Source organism: Lolium rigidum, chromosome 4 (genome assembly GCF_022539505.1).
Source record: "Lolium rigidum isolate FL_2022 chromosome 4, APGP_CSIRO_Lrig_0.1, whole genome shotgun sequence".
NCBI classification, from domain to species: Eukaryota; Viridiplantae; Streptophyta; class Magnoliopsida; order Poales; family Poaceae; genus Lolium; species Lolium rigidum.
The window spans coordinates 163,521,996-163,542,346 of NC_061511.1; the positions used below are offsets into that span (position 1 = coordinate 163,521,996).

The following is a 20,351-nucleotide window of genomic DNA, read 5'->3' on the forward strand; positions in this document are numbered from 1 at the left end:
CCATCCCATCGGGAACGAGAATACCCAAGAGGAGGCTGCATGTAAACCTCCTCACTCAACTCGCCATTAAGAAAAGCATTCGAACATCAAGCCGGGAGACGGACCGGCGGCGAACAGAAGCAACAACAAGAAGGGTACGCACAGTAGTCATATGAGCCACAGGGGCAAAAGTATCATCATAGTCACGGCCGTGCTCCTGCTGAAAACCACGAGCCACAAGACGTGCTTTATAGCGCTCAAGAGATCCATCAGAGCGAGTCTTAATTTTATAGACCCACTTACATGTGATGGGACGAACACCAGAAGGGAGAGAAACAAGATCCCAAGTGCCAGTGCGCTCAAGCGCAGCGATCTCCTCAGCCATGGCAAGCTGCCATTCAGGATGACGCTCGGCATCCCGATAAGAAGTCGGCTCGGAAACGACGGAGAGACCATGCTGACTAGGAGAGTAACGAGCCGGAGCACGACGCCGACGAACGAGGCCGGGAAGGGGAAGCTCATCTGCGGAAGACAAGTCATCGAGAAGAAGAGGAAGAAGGGACAACATCGGAAGGAGCCGAAGCCGGAGAACGAGGAGTACTAGGTGGACTAGAGGAACGAGAGGATGGCGCCGAAGGGGCGCATCGAAGTAGGAGGGAGGGGAGGAGGGACGGCGGGGGGTGCATGCGGAAAAAGAAGAAAAGAGATATCATCCACCGGGTAAGTACCCGAGGTGGGGCGAGGATAGAAGCGACGCGTCTCATCAAATGTGACGTCACGAGAGATGCGCATCCGAGCGACCAACGGGGTCCCAACGGCGATAGCCCTTATGCTCATCACACGTATCGAGAAAAACACACTCAACGGAGCGAGCGGTCGGTTTGGTGCGTTCGCGAGGAGGCGAAGGACATAGCGAGACGCAACCAAAAGAACGGAGAGTCGAGTAGTGCGGAGAAACACCGGAGAGACGCTCGAGAGGAATGCCACCCGTAGAGCGGCGGAAGGCTGAATGTTAATGAGGTGGGCCGACGTAGCGACGGCCTCGGCCCAGAAATGTGGCGGAAGAGAAGAGGCAATCATCATAGCACGGGTGGTCTCAAGAAGATGACGATGCTTACGCTCGGCGACGCCATTTTGAGCATGCGCGCGGGACAAGAAAAGCGAGCGAGGGTGCCCTCCTCGGCAAGGACACCACGAAGGTGCTAAGAGATATACTCACCGGCGGAATCAGCACGGAACACACGAATGGGTGAGGAATGCGAGTGCGGACCATGGCCGCAAACCGCCGATAAATAGAGAGCACCTCACTGCGAGAGCGCATGAAAAACACCCGGGTGTACGCGTGAAAAATCATCAATGAATAAGATATAGTATCGATGGCCCCCTTTCGAATCGAAGGGAGCCGGACCCCAAACGTCCGAATGGACTAAATCGAGCGGTCGGCGAGAGACGGACACACTAGTAGGATAGGGAAGGCTGAATCTGTTTGCCTAACCTACAACCACGACGATGTAACGACCCATGTCCGGAGACGAGACCCCGGAAGGCCACGATGAACCAAAGACGACGGGCGAGAGTCACAAAGGTGACCAAGACGATGATGCCACTGCTGAAACGAGCCGGTGACAGAGGCAACAACCGGAGGAGAACTGGCAGATGAAGTGGCAGCGGAGGGAATACGAAGCCAGTCTAACTCCCAAAGCCCCGGAGACTGACGGCTACGAGGGCCAGCTCCAACCAAGGCCTGTGTGCGACGATCCTGAACCGCACAAGACTCAGCGTCAAGAATGACGCGACAACCGAGATCGGTGAGCGGCTAGCGAGAGAAAAGGTTCATGCGAAGGCGAGGAACATGAGAAACATCGGGGACGAGAGAAAGAGGGAGTAGAAAGGGTGCCTGTACTAGAAACGGGAATAGAGGTACCATCGGCCGTGACAACACGGACGGGGAGAAATAAGACACCGAAGAGCGGACGGAATAGAAGACTCGAGAGGTCATATGAAAGGAAGCTCCGGAATCCGGATACCACGGGGACGTACTGATTGTGTAGAAAGTGGTGGTCACGCGGTTCCGGAAGATCCGGTCACGAGAACCGGCGGCGCCGGCGAGGAAGAGTGCGGGTAGCGATCGGACCACGAAGACCCCGAGAATGTCCGATCGAGAGAGTGCAAGCTGCGAGAAGATCTCGAAGAGCCGGCCTGGCGACGATCCTGGAGCTGGCCGACGTAAGCGGGATCCCGTGTCCGGCGAGGTGGAGGAAGGGTGGCCAACCTTGCCACGGTAGGTGCAATGAGGACGAGGGCGGAGACTCGGACCGCGAGGCTGGCGACGTAAGCCGGAATCCCAAGCATCAAGCGGGCGGTGAAGCTGCGCTATCTCATGCGTAGAGAGGGCGCGGCCCGGAGAGGTCGACGCACAATCAGGTGCCGACGAAGAGCTATCACCCACACGCACAGAGGCCACCAAAAGGGGCGACGGAGAGCAACACGCCGATGAAGACAGAGTCGGCAAAACGCGGTCATAGCCACGTGAAGAGGCCGCGAAAGTCGATGTAGAGCGGCAGGCCGACGTAGACGGAGTCGACGAAGCGCGGCCATAACCGCGGGAAGAGGCCGCAAAAGTCGATGTAGAGCGGCGGGCCGACATAGACGAAGTCGGCGAAGCGCGGGTAGAGCCGCGTGAAGAGGCCGCAAAAGTCGATGTAGAACGGCGGGCCGAGGGAGACAAAGTCGGCGAAGCGCGGGTAGAGCCGCATGAAGAGGCCGCAAAAGTCGGCATAGAGCGGTGGGCCGACGTAGACGGAGTCGGTGAAGCGCGGGCAGAGCCGCGTGAAGAGGCTGCAAACGGCGACGAAAAATGGCTAGCCGTCATACACGAAGACAGCGGACAAATACCAAGTACCGAAGGTGGGCCCAAAGAAGGGGCGGGATCAGCCGAAGAAGACATCAGGTAACAATCGACAGAATTTTTTTTTTACCTCAGCTGGAAGTCACCACGGCCGCGCAGAAGAAATCGGGCCGATCAGAGAGCAGAGCGACGGACAGGCATGGAGCAATCGGGCTGGAGCAATCTGACCCTGGACGATCTTGGATGAGGACAAGCACCACGCGCGGACGTGCGACGATGGAAGGCAACTTCCCAATGCAATCTTGGATGAGGACAAGCAGCAGAGCAAGGAAGCGACCAAGTGGATGGTGAATCGGCCAGAGCTGGGAAGAATCAGCCGGGGCTGGGGGGAATCCATGCACCACGCGCGGACGTGCGTGCGGACGGAGGCGACGGAGTCCCGAGCTGAATCGGGAGTGGGGCAGGCGATGCGGACAGCCACGCCCGGAATCAGGCGGCGCGGGGAGGACGGCCTGGAGCAGGCGGCGCGGGGAATCAGATCGGGGCGGGGCGGAGGAGAGGGCGGCGACCGGCGGGAGATGGCAGGGCGGCGGCCGGCGACGAGGAAGAGACGGCCGGCGACGAGGAAGAGACGGCCGGCGGCAGGGAAGAGATGGCCGGCGCGGGTGAACAAGCCAAGACGCACGGACTAGAAAAATAGGACCAAAATTTGCTCTGATACCATGTTAGGGAAATATGCTTGTTGTATTGCAGAGGCGAAAGCGCGATATATAGTACATGTACAGGTGCACATATGCAGAAAGCCCCCTAACATATAGGGAAACTACAATATACAGATATATACATCTAACAATTTCTACATAGCCAGAGCTACCATACAACATCAATCGCTCCCACCCGGATAAGTGTTTTATACCTAGCGTCAACCCCATTTAGCCAATTGCCAAAAATATTTGCAATGCTAGGAGGTGGATATAAGGTAGAACCTATCTGAATGATTGACCATATATACCTAGCAACTCGACAACTGAAGAAAAGATGTTTTATTGTCTCTTGCTCATGACAAAAAACACATTTCAGATGCAGTAGTGCCAATTGCAATTGGCAAGGTTATCCTTAGTAAGAATCGCACCCCGACGAAGATACCATGCAAAAACCTTCGTTTTCAGAGGTATCTTCATCTTCCAGATGGACTTATTATTCATAATCAGTTGGCTGGGTATAATTAAAGCCTTGTGCATGGAGCTAACCGAGAATTTTCCATTCTTGGTTAGATTCCAGCGAAACTCATCAGCCCCTTGGACCAACTGGATTGAAGCTAACCTCTGTAGTGATATCTCGCCTGAATGACATAGAGGGTGGAGTGGTTTCCATTACCTTTTGCAAGGTATCACTCTTGTGACGAACAATGTTGTACAAAGCCGGATATTGTTCTCGAAGAGTGGTTGTATCCAACCATCTATCCTCCCAGAACCTTATCTCTGACCCATTCCTAATGGAGAACGAACCAAATGAGAAAAAGTACTTTTTAGTTGTCATAATGCCAGCCCAAAAGTGTGAATCTCCTGGTTTCCAATAAACCTGAGATATTGCTTTCGAGCCCACATACTTTCTCCGTAATAGTTGCTGCCATCTGCCATCCTCAGTTAACAACCTGGCCAGCCATTTTCCTAGCAAGGCCCTGTTTTTAACTTAAAGATCATGAACCCCTAGTCCACCTTGATCTTTTGGGCGGCAAACAATACTCCATTTGGTCAACCGATATTTTTTCTTCTCATTATCCCCTTGCCAAAAGAATCTTGATCGGAAATAATCCAATCTATGTAAGACTCCTTTAGGCAACTGGAAGAAAGAAATCATATACAGTACCATATTTGTAAGTACTGAATTAATGAGAACTAATCTTCCACCAAGGAATAAAAGTTTTCCTTTCCAACTACTCAGACGTTTTTCTTGAGTTGATTATCACGTGAATGTGTATTTGCATTATTAGGCTTGTGAGGAATTAAACTGAATACATCACGACAGAAATCGGTAACGAAGCATTGGACCTTGTTCATCGGATAGGAAAAAATTAGTTCCAAATCCCCAAAGAGATTCCTCGGACGGAAGATGTGTTTTTGCCCCGTGAAAGACTTGGATCGGTATCACCTGTTTCTGTATATCCATGCATACTAGCTTTTCTAGTTATTTCCTAGCCCATCGTATTCATTGCTGCAACAATCAGTTGACCCATAAGAGCAATTCCAATAGTATAGTCGGTTGTTGGCTATAAGCAAGATGATATGTCATCTATAGCTAATATGTAGCCAACAAGTACAATAGTTAGCTATAAGCATGTACTACTTTTCTAATGGATGATCCACCTTTTATTCACACAACTTCCTTAGGAGCACGTGCTAGAGCTAGCTCTTGCATAAGAGCTCACTTACATTCTCTCTCATCTTCTCTCTCCTTCAACTAGACATAAATATGTTATTTTAATCCTTATAGCCAGCTGAATAGGACTTATTGTACTTGCTCTAAAGACTCGTTGTTTTGTGTTTTGATAGATGGGCCTAGTCCCAATATACCTGGATGAAATGCAGTATCTGTGCGCTATGCCTAGTGCATTTCATATCGAGTTCTTTTTTTCAAGAATACACTGGATGGATGCATTGACCATATAGAAGAAAGATCCAAAAGCGGCATATACGGAGCCATAGAACTACTAGTTGGCTGACAATAAGAGGTGGAAGCTTCTCAAGCTGAAAGCCTAATCTCCTACCGGCAACCACACATTGACAATGGCTCCGAAGAGCTAAACTCCTTACTACGAAACAACTAAGCTAGGCACCACCCATCGTATCCTAATTGATCTTGCTCTTGATGGTCATCGCAACGGCTGTAGCTCTATTGAACACACTGTCATTCCTATAACGCCAAATACATCGAAAGACCAATATAATGGCCGGCGCCTATGCAATGCTAAGTCTGTATCGGTGGCAGGAAGCCAGTTGGCCACATCCACATATGCAGCGCCCAAGCTCTCTAGAAGATGCTGAATCGTCGTTGGTTCTTGGTCACAAAGGGGACATGCAGTGGGGTGACGAGGTCCTCGATTTTGGAATCTATCGGTGGTCAACTACATTTTGGAATCTACCTGTCCCTCACAACCAACTACATTTTTTTTGCAGATATAGGGGCCACCTCGACTTCCACACCTGCAATGCCATTGGCACGTTCATCGTGCCGTCAAAAAAGGCGTTGTAGGACGACTTCGCCGAGAAGACACCATCATTGGACTACCTTACGATGGTGTCCTCCTGCTCCGAAATCAGTTGCACAGTGCCCAGAACATGCCAAATCTAGAAGAACTCGGTTAGGGCAGCAACGCTTATGTCCGGCACATAGTCTTTCAACTGATTGCCCGCCAGCCCCTTCTTCACTGAACGAGAGTTGGCACGTCGAGTCAGTTCCTTGGCGACCAAGTTCGGTGCCAAGTCGAGCACCCTTGCTCCATTGAGCCATCGATTCATGGTTAAACATGCTTAATCGTTGGCTATCAGAAGTGTTACAAACGCGAAGGCAATAACGAAGAACGAAAATTAGATCACAGCGAAAGACACAAGATTTAATGTGGAAAATCTCTCCAACACAAAGGAGAAAAACCACGGTGCCAACTAGGAAAACTTCACTATATCGGGAAATGTTTGCAAATGCCGAGGTTTATTTTATGAAGCGATAAACCCTAGACGGTAGTTTACAATACATATAGGTGATCGATCCATACTCGGGGAAAGTGAGAGGGGAGTACCCCACAAGCCTAGCGGCGACGGGCCTCACTACGCTCCGTTGTTAGCATTTTATATTAAATTTGGATCAAAATATAACAAGAAGTAGATTCTGAATTTAGACAATTCGGGAATCATTGATGCACTCTCAACTCACGTTGGGATAGGACGTGGGGACTACTTGGTTAAACATGGTTAATCGTCCGCTATCAGCAGGAGATTTTGAGTTTAGACAATTCATGAATCATTTATGAAACTCTTTTGTCAAGGTGGGCTTGTATGCAAATAACTTTTGGATGCTCGTTTCGAAAAAATAACTTCTGAATGTAATGGCATGGTTTCTTTAGATTGCACACGCTCGAAATCAAAAGATGTACCATACGGAAATATAAGAATGGACAAACCAGAAGATTGTTAACATATCCTTGGCAATATTAATATTGCGGATAAGTGGTCACCCTGCCGCAGCCCTCGCGTGTATGGAAATACCTGCCAAGTACCAACCACTGTAATTCTCACACTGTTTTCTGTTTGGAAACCCTTTCGTCAGTAGACCGAGTTTGTTGGAGAAAGTCCCAACTCATTTCACCATGTCTTTTTAAGTATAACTTAAAATCACCCTATTGTGTTTTTACGATGTATCTCATGAATTATCTCCTGGAGAGTAACCATTCCTTGCATAATTTACTACCTGGCATACATATTATTTATGGTATCACCATTATTTGGCTTGTAGCTATCTGTGTAAATATCTTAAAACTAACTTTGAAAGACATACCGGTCTATATTGTTAAATTTTTATAGCATCGCACGGCACCCAAAGAAACGAGGTAGCAGTGTTAGCTTTCAGAAGTTAAGGTTGGAAAGAGGCAATTGTACGAGATCAAAATCAGCCAAACATTGTCATCATATCATCCTAAATGTTTGGCTGATCATATCATCCTAAATAACACTAGACCGTGAATGCGCGCGTTGCAGCGCCCGCCCGTATTGAAAAAAGAACAAAGAACAATGAAAATGGTTATCAAGGTTTATATAGTACATATATATTGTGTGGCAAAAAATGTTACAAATATCATATAGAAATGCAATATCATTCACATTGTACGCATGAAAATCAAAGTTATTTTCATACGGGCCACTCCAGAAATATACTTTCAAACTGACTTATCACATAAATGTTATTCGCATGATGCCTACACACACATTATTGTCGACCAGGTCACAAATAAAGCTTTCTCTTTAATGAACCCAACTTAATTGTTAAAAACATCATCATAATAACCATGACTAATACATTGCAAGGATTCGGGAGGAGATACAAACCTAAGCACAAAAGTTCAGAACTACTTGAGGCATCGAGCTGCTCCATTCTAGCTTCCTATCATCTGCTATGAAGAGTGAGAGCTCCATCTTTCCAACAGCCTCCATGATTTCAAAACATATTCAGTAATGTCATGAGCACTATGACACCAACAATGGCATTGTTGTGCTCACTTCATATCTTGGCACAAACAGAAGAGGGAGAATATTAGGAACTCTTAGTTCTACACACACAACATTACTTTTCTTTTAACATAGATGAGCAAGCATGAAGGATATTTTATAATAAGCAAAGGTTCTGAACCTTATATGGGCATAGAAAGATTCCAGAACTCTCCTTGATTGTATTGATTACCGGGGCTGTGTTTACACACTACAAAAGGTATACAGGAGAGAGCTAGTGCTACAATGAAATCAGCTAGAGTGCCGTGAATGGTGTACATGCGATCAAGATCATCAGGAGCGTGTCTAATGTGCTTCCGTATTGCAGTTGCCGAGGCACATCTGATCCAGAGTACTCTTTCGAACATGCATGCACTTCAAGGCAGGGGCCATTACTTATGGCTGCATGATTATATTTGTCATAAGATCAGTAGCAAACCATCTAGAATCTTTGTCACTGTAAAACAGTGAACCCACAGTAAGATATTACAGTTCCAATAAGAACTAACCATCTTACAGTGACAGCAGTGAGTCGGTGACTTGTAGTAGACTTTTGTAGAAGTAGTAAAAAGGCGAGCACTGAACTAAGCATATGGTAATTAAACTAATCACTCCCTTCTGAAATCAATTAGCAAACAAAAACTCCATTATGAAATCCAAATATTGCAAGTTGTATTAGTAGTTTTTCCTATTTGGAGTTAATGGTTTTCCTATTGCGATTCCTACAAATTTAGAGCTAATAAACTATGCATGTTCATATTCAGAGTAATTCACACCACATGTGTCCTCGATGGAGCGCCATTCGATAGTACAACCAATGAGTGCAACTCTAATCCATCAGCCAAAGCTACTTACTGATTCTCAATTTTTCAAGAGATATAAAGAAATAAACTACATTTAATTGTTAGCCAAACAAGGTCGGCGATGAAATACACTACATTTATCGTCGTTGGCCGAGTAGACTCGCGCCTTTTATAAGAAGAATTTCATCAACCAATACTTGGGAAAGTGAAGCAAGAAGCTTCAAAGGGAAAACTGGGTACAAAATTATAAGTTTTGCCACTATGTAATAGAGGACTTCTGTGTGGCAAATTTCAGTATTTTTTGTTCTGCTAAACAAGAGTATTGTGAATAAAAAATGAATGATAAAAACAGAGAAAAGTACCTCAGCGTCTAGATTCTCCCACACACAAGTAGGATAAAAGAGAAACAAAGGAAATATATCTTTTTGATGTTTGTTCAAACTTCACAGTTGACATCAAGAAGGCCCTGAATCCTTCATTGATACAAAAATATGTATGCGACATGCCAACTTCTCCTGAGCAGTTCCCACAAAGCCCAATAATTAACACTCCTATTCTATGGATTATGAAGCATATCTATGGTGAAGGTTTCCCTATTTCGGTTTTCCTTATGTGAAGATGCATATGATTATAACAATCCATTACTGACCCCACGACTGACAGGCTTTCATCATATACAATCTTGGAAGAAAGCAATTATAATTTAAACAAATGGATCCAATATCCTATGAAAATTATAATTACATCTACAAAAAAAACTATATCATTAGCTGAACTAAATTATTACTCTACTTCATGCTACAAACAATGAATACGAGATAGAATTTGGGTAATGCCAAACAGAGTAGGAACAGTTACTACCTTGATCAACAATCAGTCCAAAAACATAAACAAATCTAAAGATCTTCCTCTCTTTCTCCGATTAAACATAGTGAAAGCTTAGTTTACTGGGATGGATCAACCTCAAAGGATGTGAGGCACTTCGAGACTGCACATATAGAACAATCTGGTATTTACCCTCATCTCGATCAGGTCATTACAAATGGCGCCCCTGTACACATCTAATATGTCCTTCAATCCATCAAACCTTGGTACACACTCCTTGGCAGAATTAACCACCTGATGTACCTCTACACCATGTCGTGATACTATGTTAGCAGATTGGTTCTGCATCCATCCCTAAGATAGATTATCTATCATTGTCTGTGTACCTAATCATCAGCTTGTTCCCCGAATTCCTATTAAGAATAAGAAATCTATAACAATACAGACGACCATTACAAAAGTAACAACCATCATTGTTGACTGGAGATTCTGTCTTTCTGCTTGCGTGCAATTTTAGTTTTGTACTAAACTACATTCTGGCCAGAATTAGGTTGCTAAATGACATATTGTTACTTGTTCCAGGGATTATTGTCTTTGTTTGATCCAAGTATTTTCATCTTCATTTGTTCCAGACTTTTATTCACGGATTTCTGAAAACAGCTGTGTCACATTCATTTTCCAACATCCTCGGAGCAAGCAACGCCTACCATTCCGCTTGTGCTGGTGGCGTTGTAATGATGTTTTGCAAACTGAAACCGCTGGCGGCATCACACTCATGACTCATGATGGTACAAATTTTGACCCTTTCTCTCCTGCAATTATGGTTATTAAGATCAGTGTTATCGTATGTTTCTCCTGTCCTTCTATATAATGCACAGCGAGCAATCATCTTGCTTTACTCCTCCTGTCTCACCTTCGGCCTCGGATCGTTCTTCAGGCATGCTCCTTGTTTCAGGGTTGCTTCCCTGTTGCCTCTCCATCTACCTTGGTCTCTGTAATGTCATGGAAGCCAGTATTTAGCTAGCTAACTGACTTACTGCTGTTTGTTTCAGGGCTTGCTCGTTATTTGGGATATGTATTCAGGAACTGCTGACATGGAGTGTATGAATCGGAGTTTGGCGTTCCAAAGTCTGAACTTTAGGCTGTTAAGATTACCTATTTTTTCCCACTGATCTAAATGACTATGTCGTATGCCTTTTCACACCTGCAGCAAAGTAGAAGTAACATCGTACCATAAAGTACTGTAGTGAGGTTAGCATCAGATGCTTGGTTCCTTTCCTGTTTGGGGTGCCACAAAATAGCATACACAGCTGAAAACTAATTTGTTTGCAGTGAACCAAAGTGCAGCTGTGTTGCAGGAACTCGAGTGTACACTTTTTGCAGTTTCTATATCTTTTGTCTTGCTCATCCTATGATAGCCTTCCTATTACCGTTGGAACTCACTTCCTTGAGGCTGTTACTTTTGTAACATCTAATACTTTTTTGATGAAAAGGTACGACATGTGCAGAGAAGGATGCAGTTATATGCAAACATTTGGTTGAACTAAAAAGTTAATAGCACCACACAGTGTAAAGGTAATTCTAATTGAAATTGGCAAATGCATAACAAATAATTTTAAAAGAGGGGTGCAATACAATGATTCAGCAAGCGTACCTGTCCAGCAGCCATTGTGAAATATAATGAAGGACACACAACAGCTCGCAGTTATCCGTGAATAAGAATGTGGAAGAAAGGAGGATTCCCTGTAACAAGATAGAACAAGTCAGTTGGGTACATATTTGTCGCGACAATGTAAGGAGAGGTGAAATTTGGGACTGCAGCAAAGAAGAAAGAATAACGTACGAGAAGAGGATGGAAGCACTGAGGAAAGATAGGTTCCTGTCTCCACATATTTATATTGAAGAGAAGGTAGAGCTGAAAGTAACTGTAGCATTAAACAGAATAATCACAGGAGGTGGCATAATTAGATGAATGGTAATGAACGGGACGAAATTACCACCATGAATCCATCATTAAGTCGCCGGGGAAAAGAGTTGTCGTCGAGAAGGAGAAACGTTCCTTCTGTTAGGCTAATTGGTCTGGTCTGGTGTACGAACAAGAAGGAGGGCCATTGGTCGCATTCAGTACATGGGCCTCCGATTTGGATCGACCGCGTTGAAATAGTCCAGCCGAGGGCCTGCAACGAACACAAAATTTGCCGCCCAGCGGAGCGGAAAAAGAGAGGAGATTGGTCATTTCTCCTGTACTAATTAGTACTTATCTGTAAACATACTGAAATATCGAAATAAAATCTGGTCAAGTTCAGGTGAAATACTAAAATAATTGTCAAATTGGTAACCTCATCTCGATGTCCGGCCGTGGGCGGGATTTGCCGGTGCTGACGGACGAACCCGCTGGGATTTGCCGCAGCTGGCGAAGGCGGGCGCAGTCTTGGACGGCGTAGTATGCATGTGGATCCAGTTCTGGTTGCGCTGCCTCCGTGCAAACTATCATGTCTCAGAGGAGATCGGGATCGTGGAAAGCAGCCGCACGGCGCAGATGCCTCCCGCAGCTACGCGCGCCGGCGAGGTCAGCCGCTTGGCCCAAACCGCCGGCCGCTATTCCCAGCTGTACCCGCTGGCAGCCCGCCCCAATCCCAGGTGCAGCCGCTCGAAGGTCTCCGCTCGTGCCACTCCCAGGTGTAGACGGTCGCCGCCAGCCGCAATCGGCACTGCGGGCGGTCCCCAATTTCCAGAACTGGCGAGCGCTAAGGATTACCGGGATATCGACCTAGGAGGAAGAAGGAGACTGCCGGCTGAATTCGTGAAAGCCCAGAAAATGCAGGGCCCTTCAGTGTGTTCTCGGCCCAATCAACGTGGTGAAGCCCACATCAATCCTGGGAGTAGAAGCCCTTCAATGAAAATGGGCCTGAGACGACAGGAGTTCGGTTGCCAGTAACGTTTCGGTAAGGCAAACAACTCTGGACCATTAGATTGTCCGATCCAACGGTTCAGGATGACCAAGCGCTGTGGATGCTCCTAGGTGGTTCCATTATACTGTTAACTAATGCCAACAGAGAACCAACCTGTGGTTGGATGGTTAGGAGGGCAGTGGCACCCCCAGCCCACCAGAGTTCAAATCTCAGATTTGACACTTTGGTGTCTCATAAAGGCGGAATATTCTTCAGTGGGAGGCGACGTTCCCGTCGACAGCGAGGCGCCTGTGGTGACTTCGCCAATCTCAAGACCCGCCGGATCAATTATTCAACGCAGTCTCTTGGAGGTGCTCATAGGGGTAGGGTGTGCGTGTGTGCGTTCATAGGGGTGAGTGTGTGCGCGTATGTATGAGCGTCTTTGATTGTACTGTGTTTCGCAAAAAAAAAAAAAAAAAGAAACATCCCAACACACCTAATAAAATTCTGCTTGGTTGCTTGGATGAACATGAACAATCTGATCGTATGTCCATACTTAGCAGTTTTAAGTCTAATGTAGCACGAGCCTAAACATGCTCTCCTATGTAAATGTATCTACTCAAGTACATGCATGACAGTAGGATTGCTCATCAAATATTTGATGTCTGCATGCATGGGTCTTTATATTGGGGCCAGCCAGTAAATGAAGAGCTACAGTTATGCATAGAGTTAGCTGAGGCGGCAATGTGTGATCTGATCATTAGTGCGGTCAGGTAGTTTGAGTAATTATACTCGTACAATAGCTTTGACTATGCGATGATCCAGGACACATGGTTCTGATGGGTTCAACTGTTTTAGAAGGGAGAAATTAACACCGGCATTGGCGCTTCAGTTGTCTATATATAACACCAGCCATGGCTTACTGCCAGCCTCCAGATGTGGCAGATATGTTGAAGCCGCACACGTCGTAACGAGCACTTCTAGGGGTCATGTGCTTGAGAAAATTATGCGCCCGAATATGGCTAGTTAGGCTTGTGTGACATCGGGAATTCACTCAACAGCTGCACGGGTAGTGTACGGACATGATATACTTGAGTGACAAAATATGATGGCTTAACAAGTTCGTGAATCCATGTGCCAATCTTGACGGTCCGAAGCATTCGAACTGGAGAAATGTGTCCCACTACCAATTTTCTGTGATGCAGACTGGCCGCCTTTTTATTTTGAACACTATCAAGACTCGTTGAACGGCTATGTGCATCTTAGCTATGAAGAGGTCAGGTGTAATTGCTTCTAATGAGTAATAAAGCGTCCATTATCTAAAAAAAAAAAAGACTGGCCGCCTGACAATATCTCCCCGGAAGATTTGAATTGGCCCGGCAAGAAAGCAGTAACATAAAAAGGTGTTTAGCAAAAGGTTTGCTCCCTCAGCGAATACTTACGGTCTCCCTTGTCCTGGCTCACCGGTGCAATATCCTATTCGGAACCGTGCGATTGCAGCGTACGTGGAACTTTTCTTGGCTCCCGCTTGTGGTACGGGGTAAGGAGTAAGTACGAGGATGAGATACACCAAAATTATGCTTTCTTGCGCTGAGGATCGAGATGCTTTGGTACTAACGGAAGCATAGCGGTACAGGACAATCACGGGGGCATATGCTATGAACTAGTCCCATCATCAGATGTACTTATTTCTTATGTAGTAGCCAAAGGGATGCTTTAATGTCCAGTAGAGATTATGACAAGAGCCTTTTGCTACGGTAGGGATAAACAAATACCAACCGCTCCAACCAACAAATTAGACGGTACAGATTTATCAATACTTGTTGATTGAAGCAGTAGTATATTTTCAGCAAAGGGCAAAACTGGGTACATGCAAAAATGGAAAAGAAAAGATCCTGCATGTATGGCAGACTAGATTGTTCATACTTCGGCAACACAACCATGTAATACAAGAACATTCCTTATACTTGCTTCCATGTGTTGACCAGACGATATTTTATTTTACATGGTCAGGAACCATCTCCACGGCAGCTCCCAAAAAGAATAAAATAAAACAAGAAATTTAAACGAAACATGAGAATTTCATACAAATATTTAGGATTTTAAATTTGAACAAAATTTAACTAAAAATGTCGTACACCCTAGATCTAGTAGTCGTGGCGGTCGAATGGGCTCCAGTCGAGGCCACCGGTGCCACTATTCACACGGTTGTCGCCATCGTCGATATCATCATCCTAGAAGGAGGATGAGAAGTTGCTGGACTCGGCGCTATCAATCTTGATGACTACGTTGTTGTCCTCCGACAACCGCCACTTCGCAAACTCTCCGTCCGCTATCGGTACATCGTTGGCGGATTCTGCCAGCACCTTATTGAGCCCCGATGAGATTTCCGGGTTTTCAAGGGTGTGTAGAGCCACCTTCTGCCAAAATTCTCCATGAGGCGCTGCATGTTCTCCTTCTTTTGCGGCGACAGCGACAATTGGTATATGAAATTCTGATGTGGCACGATTGAACTTTAGATGGTAACAAATCAACCCAAATCTGTGTTATGATTTCCTTACCATGTAAATTATCAAAAATACTACTAGTACACGGGACTAGTAAATTGTACCATAAAAGACCTCTTTGCTTCTCACATCCACGAATCAATCGGCGGGATCAACTTTCGATACTGCTTCGCTCGGTTCGGCGAAATCTGCTATTCCATTTTCGACTTTTCCAAAAAAAAAAGAGCTACATGGAGGTCGAGCTTCAAAGAGAGTTTCCGATGCGAAACAATGTTTTAAGCTGAAACGGGCACATCAAGAAGACACTATCTGCAAGCTAAATTTCCACAACTCCTTCGCCAACTCTGCATCTACTCCTTGCGAGCTTGGCTTGGCTATATTACAGTTGCCGAAATATCCACCAGTTATCCCCTGCACTTGAGGGTGCATCGCCACATAACATGTCGTTGCAGCACCCTGAATAAACATGGCACGATGTTCTTCTTCAGCAGTAGGAATGCCTATGTTGTAGTACAAACAAGGCAAAAAACAACAATAAAGGAATAAAACCTGGAACCATGATTGTTTACTAACCTGTTCAACGCTTCTGCTTATGATTCCTCCAAGGGTGTTCATCAGAGCTGCAGACGTAGCAACACAAAAAACTGTTAAAACTGCACCCTTTTTTTATCCAACGCTACTTGCACATTTGTTCCATGCAGCCAGACTATATCAGCTCAAGATGGTCATTTTAAAATTCTCAGACTGCAAAATAGCTCTGGAGATGTGAGAGTTACCGTTGACAATAGTCCTATTCTTGAAGAGGCTTGTCGCGATGACACCGGGATGGACCGTGTTTGCTGAAATGTTCACCCCTTCTTCCTGTTCACAAATAAAAATGTCAAGTTGCCCTTCTTCAGCCATACATTTGAGTGGCAAAGAATCCCAGTACCTTGAGAATTCGAGATAGCTCATTTGAGTGCAGGATGTTTGCAAGCTTGGACTGGCCATAAGCGATGAAGCTGCTGAAGCTGTAAAAAGTTCAGAAGAAGGCCAACCAGTTAACTTTTCCCAGCTTTGTGAGAGCTTGAGATGGTTCATTTAAATTAGTGTAACTGACAAAAGAGTACCCTGAAGGGTCGTGCAGTTTGTCGAAACATATGCCTTCAGGGTAGGTCATGATATGCCCCGCGGACGATACGTTGACGATCCTTCCTTGGATGCCACTGTTCCGGCTGGCGCTCTTCATGTTCTCCAGCAAGAGGTTTGTGAGAAGAAAATGTCCTGCCATTGGAGTCAACAAGCTGCTCCATTGTGAGAATCAATCTCATACAAACTCACAGGCCACATGAAAAGAACAAATGTACAACATGAGCAGCCATTTTTGAGTAGTACCGATGTGATTCGTCGCAAAGTGCAGCTCCAGGCCGTCGCAGGAACGCGTGCAGTCCCTCGTCATGACCCCAGCGTTGTTTCTAATCGAAAATTGTAAGAATTAAGCTCCCAATATACGTACTAAGCACATGGAATATTTTTGCTCATTTTTCAATGCAAATAATGTGAATCTATTTACATGAGGATGTTGAGGGGCAGGTTCAGAGAGCCGAAATCGTCGGCGAATCTCCTCACCGAAGCCATGGAGCTGAGGTCCAGCTGCAGCACGTCCACCTCCGCGCCGCCGTGGAGCTCGGCCTGGATGGCCTCGTTGGCCATGATCCCCGCGGAGACGTCGCGGACGGCCATGACGACGCGCACGCCGCGCAGCGCCAGCACGCGCGCCGTCTCCCGTCCGATGCCGCTCGACGCACCTGCAGGGACACACGCGCCGAGATTGATATGGCGACAATCACTTCCAAAATTTCGGTGCTGACAATTGACCATGCGTGGAACTGTGGAAGTAGTCAAGTAGGTACCTGTGATGACGGCGACCAAGCCTCGACCGTCGGTGCCGGCGGTGACCTCTTCGGCCGTGGAGGCGCCGGCGAAGCCCGATGGGCCTTTCCGATAGAACCACCACATCGATCAGGAGGCAGTAGCAGACTAGCAGCGCAACAAGTTCTGGTTGGGTTAATGATTCGATTCGTATATCATGTATAGGATCCACATCGTGGCAAGATGCATGTGCTCTCTGCAAGTGTCAACAGATATTCCCACAACACTACACCAGGGTGGCCCAATATATTTTTAATCCAAACGTTGCGCACGCAAGGAATTAAATTTCGAAGCGGCCACTAATCTGTCATCAGTTTTTTTTTTGTATCATTAGGAGCACCAAGAAATCCGGGCAGTTGAGCACGTTGCTTGTATTTCAGCCAGAGTACATCAAGTTGAGCATATTTGTTGAGAGGATCCTTAGCCAGCAATGCTTCCTCTGTTTGAGCAATGGAAAAAAGTAAGATCAACTGTTCTAGGATTATGGAGCTAGATCGCGGATCAAATCTGTGGTTTCGTCGTAAGAACGGTTAGGCAGCAAAAATTTATGTACTCTCTCCGTTTCATAAATTTTGTCTGAGATTTCTCAAAATTTAGATGTATCTACACATTAAATAGGGTGCAAAATAGTTATTCTACAGCTATCATGTATCTTTGCAACCATAAATAATTTTTACGTCACATAAATTTTGCCTTACTCCAGAAGTTGAGAAGAACATACTGTAAGAAAAAATAGACATGACGGCATGACGCAGAAATATATATTTATGTGACATACAAAAATACGATGTAAATTACAAATATTTTCTATTTTTTACACTATAATGAATCATACATGATGTTTCTTATGTCGATTGTTTATTCTAACCCAACATAAACACAATATTTGTATAAAACATAAATTTTATAAATGTAACAACATACAATTATAGTGGGTGCAAAATAATTTTTCAGCATCCTAGGTGTTGAATAGCATCCTAGTTTACCTATATATATACCTTAAGAGGGTTCTATTCTAGAACCCCTGATTCCTGACCCAACCGAACCACCGACAACTCCCGTTCCGCCTGAGAAAACCTACCGACGTGAACGTGAACCTCCTCCAGTTTATTCCTTATCGAGAGGGAACCGCGCCGCCCGGACCCAACTCCCGCCCGCCTTCTTCCCGGCGGCCGGCCCCAACTCCCGCCTAACCTTCTTCCCCGGCGGCCGGCCCCAACTCCCGCCCAACCTTCTTCCCCGGCGGCAGCCCTCATCCCACCGCCCGCCGCCCGCCTCCTTCCCCGACCGTAGCTCCCTACCACTCGCGCTCGAAAAAATCGAGGCACCCAGCCGTACTGCCCCCATCTTCCACCTACCCCGCGCCCAAATCCCACCTCCGCCGGCGCCGGGAGCTCGCCACCACATAGGCGCCGCCTCCCGCGAACGTAGAAGCCCGGTGGCGCCCCTCCTCCCAGCTCGCGCCCCGCCCATCTCCTTCCCTATGGATCTTGAGCCTCCCATCCCATCCCCTGCAGTATGCCCGCCGCCGCTCCCAAACCCTGCACCTGGCGCGCCGCTCTCCCCTTCCATGGAGCTCGCGCAGATCCCTTCCCCTGCAGACCGCGCGCCGGCAGAGAACACGGACTCCTCCGCCGCCCTTCCCTGGAGACCATGCGCCGACGATGACCAGGGGATCGTCCGCCCTGTCCCCTGCAGACCACGCGTCGAATCCGCGCCGCCCTTGTGCTCCCGGCCGCCGCCGGCTAGGAGTCCCCCCACAGGCGCCACTCCGCCCTGGAGTTCGTCGTCCCTGCCTCGACACGCGCCACGATCGGTCTCCATAGAACGTGCTGCGTAGCCCCCGACTCCCACGTTCCCCCGATGTGAACTGCCTCGATGGGCCCTGGTGCCCCTGCGGCAGTCAAGGTCTTCTACTCCTGCTCCGATGCTGGCTTGCTCTCTGTTACGGTGGTGTTCTCCAGGTCACTGACGCCCTCATCCAGGTTCGGTTCATAGCTTTTCTGATTGCAGTGTTTATTCTGGAAGTGTAGTTCAGTGGCTAGTGCAGTTTAGTTCACCTAGTCACTGGACGAGTCATCTCCCAACTCCTCAGACTTTCACGACCTTTTGCTGCAGGATGCCGTGCTCCAGGCTAGAGGTCCACTTGTCTTGAAGGTTGATGATTTCTGCTCTGAAATTCAGTTCCGTTTTTGGCAGTGCTATGGTATGAACTCGTGTGAGCCTGCAACTGAACTATTACTAGTCTTGGAGTTGTTCTAGTACTATATCTGTATCAATTTGATACGTTATGAGATATGAAAAGGATTTAAAACTGATTAGTTATGAGACACAATGCTAGTTTGCTCGTTATGAGACACAATGCTAGTTCCCTTGTTTCTCTTTTATTTCTTCTTAAACAGTGCCTCCACAAAATGTAGTCCGGCCTCCATCTCTCTTGATCTGTGTCCATGGTGGCAGGGCCCTGGTTCATGATGGCTCGTTGACTCGGCGTCCTTTTTTCTTGTAATTCTGCAGGTTGTGTGGATAATCGTTTGACAGTTTAATCGAGTTGTTGGTACAGATTCCGGCCTAGAATTTCACTTCATTTGGTTCTGGTTGATTTTAAAATTGTTGTTGAGGTTGTATTGCTTCTGAACTACCTCAGGTGTGTCTGAAATTTATATAGGCTAAGTTTGGACAATTACGTCACACAAAAATAATTTCAGAAGTTCACTTTTCGATATGAGAAAAGTTCATTACTTGTTTCTATGACGATGTCTTTTTGGAAAAATAGTACATGAAATATATGCATTTGTTGTTGATGTGTGTCTAATAGGCAAATAACTCAAGTTCACTTTTTGTATTGACAAAGTTCACTTTTATATTCCCATGAGTTAGGGGAGCACAAGGTCATTCTCGATTTGTTGCTCGGCTGGTGGAGTCCATGATAAGTTCAGATGTGGGAGCCTACAGTAATAATACTACCACCTTCCAAATTTAGAGAAGTTCACTATAGCAAAGTTGCAAATTCATCATATGCGTCGGGTCTAGTTAAAAATCATAGACTGCAGTTGCGAAGTTCTCTCTCATAAAGTTTGCATTTCCTTGTCATGAAGTTCACTTATTTTATCACGGAAATTCAGTTCGTTTTATTTTGTCTCCTGTTATGAATTTTTAAAGGTTATTGCCAGTATCCAAACTCAGAGATGTATCACCTTGTTTCTTTTTTCATGGGGACTCAAGTGTGTTGCCACTACAAATTCCTGTTGTGTCCCAATCTCAACTTCTGCTGAAATTCCTTAAAAACATTGTAATGCTTGCTAGGTAAATCATTGTTGAATCATTTC

At 46.2% G+C, this 20,351-nt stretch overlaps 1 protein-coding gene and 1 long non-coding RNA gene across 6 annotated transcripts; both read right to left on the minus strand.

Moving 5' to 3' along the window:
- Positions 1 to 7,604: 7,604 nt before the first annotated feature.
- Positions 7,605 to 12,212, minus strand: LOC124706205. Of its 5 annotated transcripts, none has more exons than XR_007004341.1 (5): positions 12,053 to 12,212; positions 11,557 to 11,890; positions 8,595 to 11,456; positions 8,228 to 8,487; positions 7,605 to 8,104 (listed from the first exon to the last, which is right to left on the minus strand). It is a non-coding gene; the product is annotated as an uncharacterized LOC124706205 (long non-coding RNA). The 5 variants fall into 5 exon arrangements; XR_007004345.1 differs by lacking the exon at positions 7,605 to 8,104 and having other exon boundaries at positions 8,246 to 8,487; positions 11,557 to 11,628; positions 11,711 to 11,890; XR_007004344.1 differs by lacking the exon at positions 7,605 to 8,104 and having other exon boundaries at positions 8,246 to 8,487; positions 8,603 to 11,456.
- Positions 12,213 to 15,404: 3,192 nt separating this feature from the next.
- On the minus strand, positions 15,405 to 17,109 carry LOC124649170 (short-chain dehydrogenase TIC 32, chloroplastic-like). The gene is made up of 8 exons (XM_047188835.1): positions 17,004 to 17,109; positions 16,664 to 16,898; positions 16,486 to 16,565; positions 16,221 to 16,374; positions 16,043 to 16,121; positions 15,888 to 15,972; positions 15,685 to 15,731; positions 15,405 to 15,567 (listed from the first exon to the last, which is right to left on the minus strand). Exons 1-8 carry the CDS (start codon positions 17,107 to 17,109, stop codon positions 15,406 to 15,408), a joined length of 948 nt encoding a protein of 315 aa, XP_047044791.1. The 3' UTR covers position 15,405.
- Between the last annotated feature and the right edge of the window lie 3,242 nt (positions 17,110 to 20,351).

What these genes read in the sequence shown, in the direction of transcription:
- LOC124649170 (XM_047188835.1), bottom strand. Translation starts at nt 17,109, where the DNA reads ATGTGGTGGTTCTATCGGAAAGGCCCATCGGGCTTCGCCGGCGCCTCC. An exon ending in AGCTATCTCGAATTCTCAAG is followed by an intron (nt 15,973 to 16,042) that starts GTACTGGGATTC and finishes ATTTGTGAACAG; the next exon opens with GAAGAAGGGGTGAACATTTC. An exon ending in GAATAGGACTATTGTCAACG is followed by an intron (nt 15,732 to 15,887) that starts GTAACTCTCACA and finishes CTACGTCTGCAG; the next exon opens with CTCTGATGAACACCCTTGGA.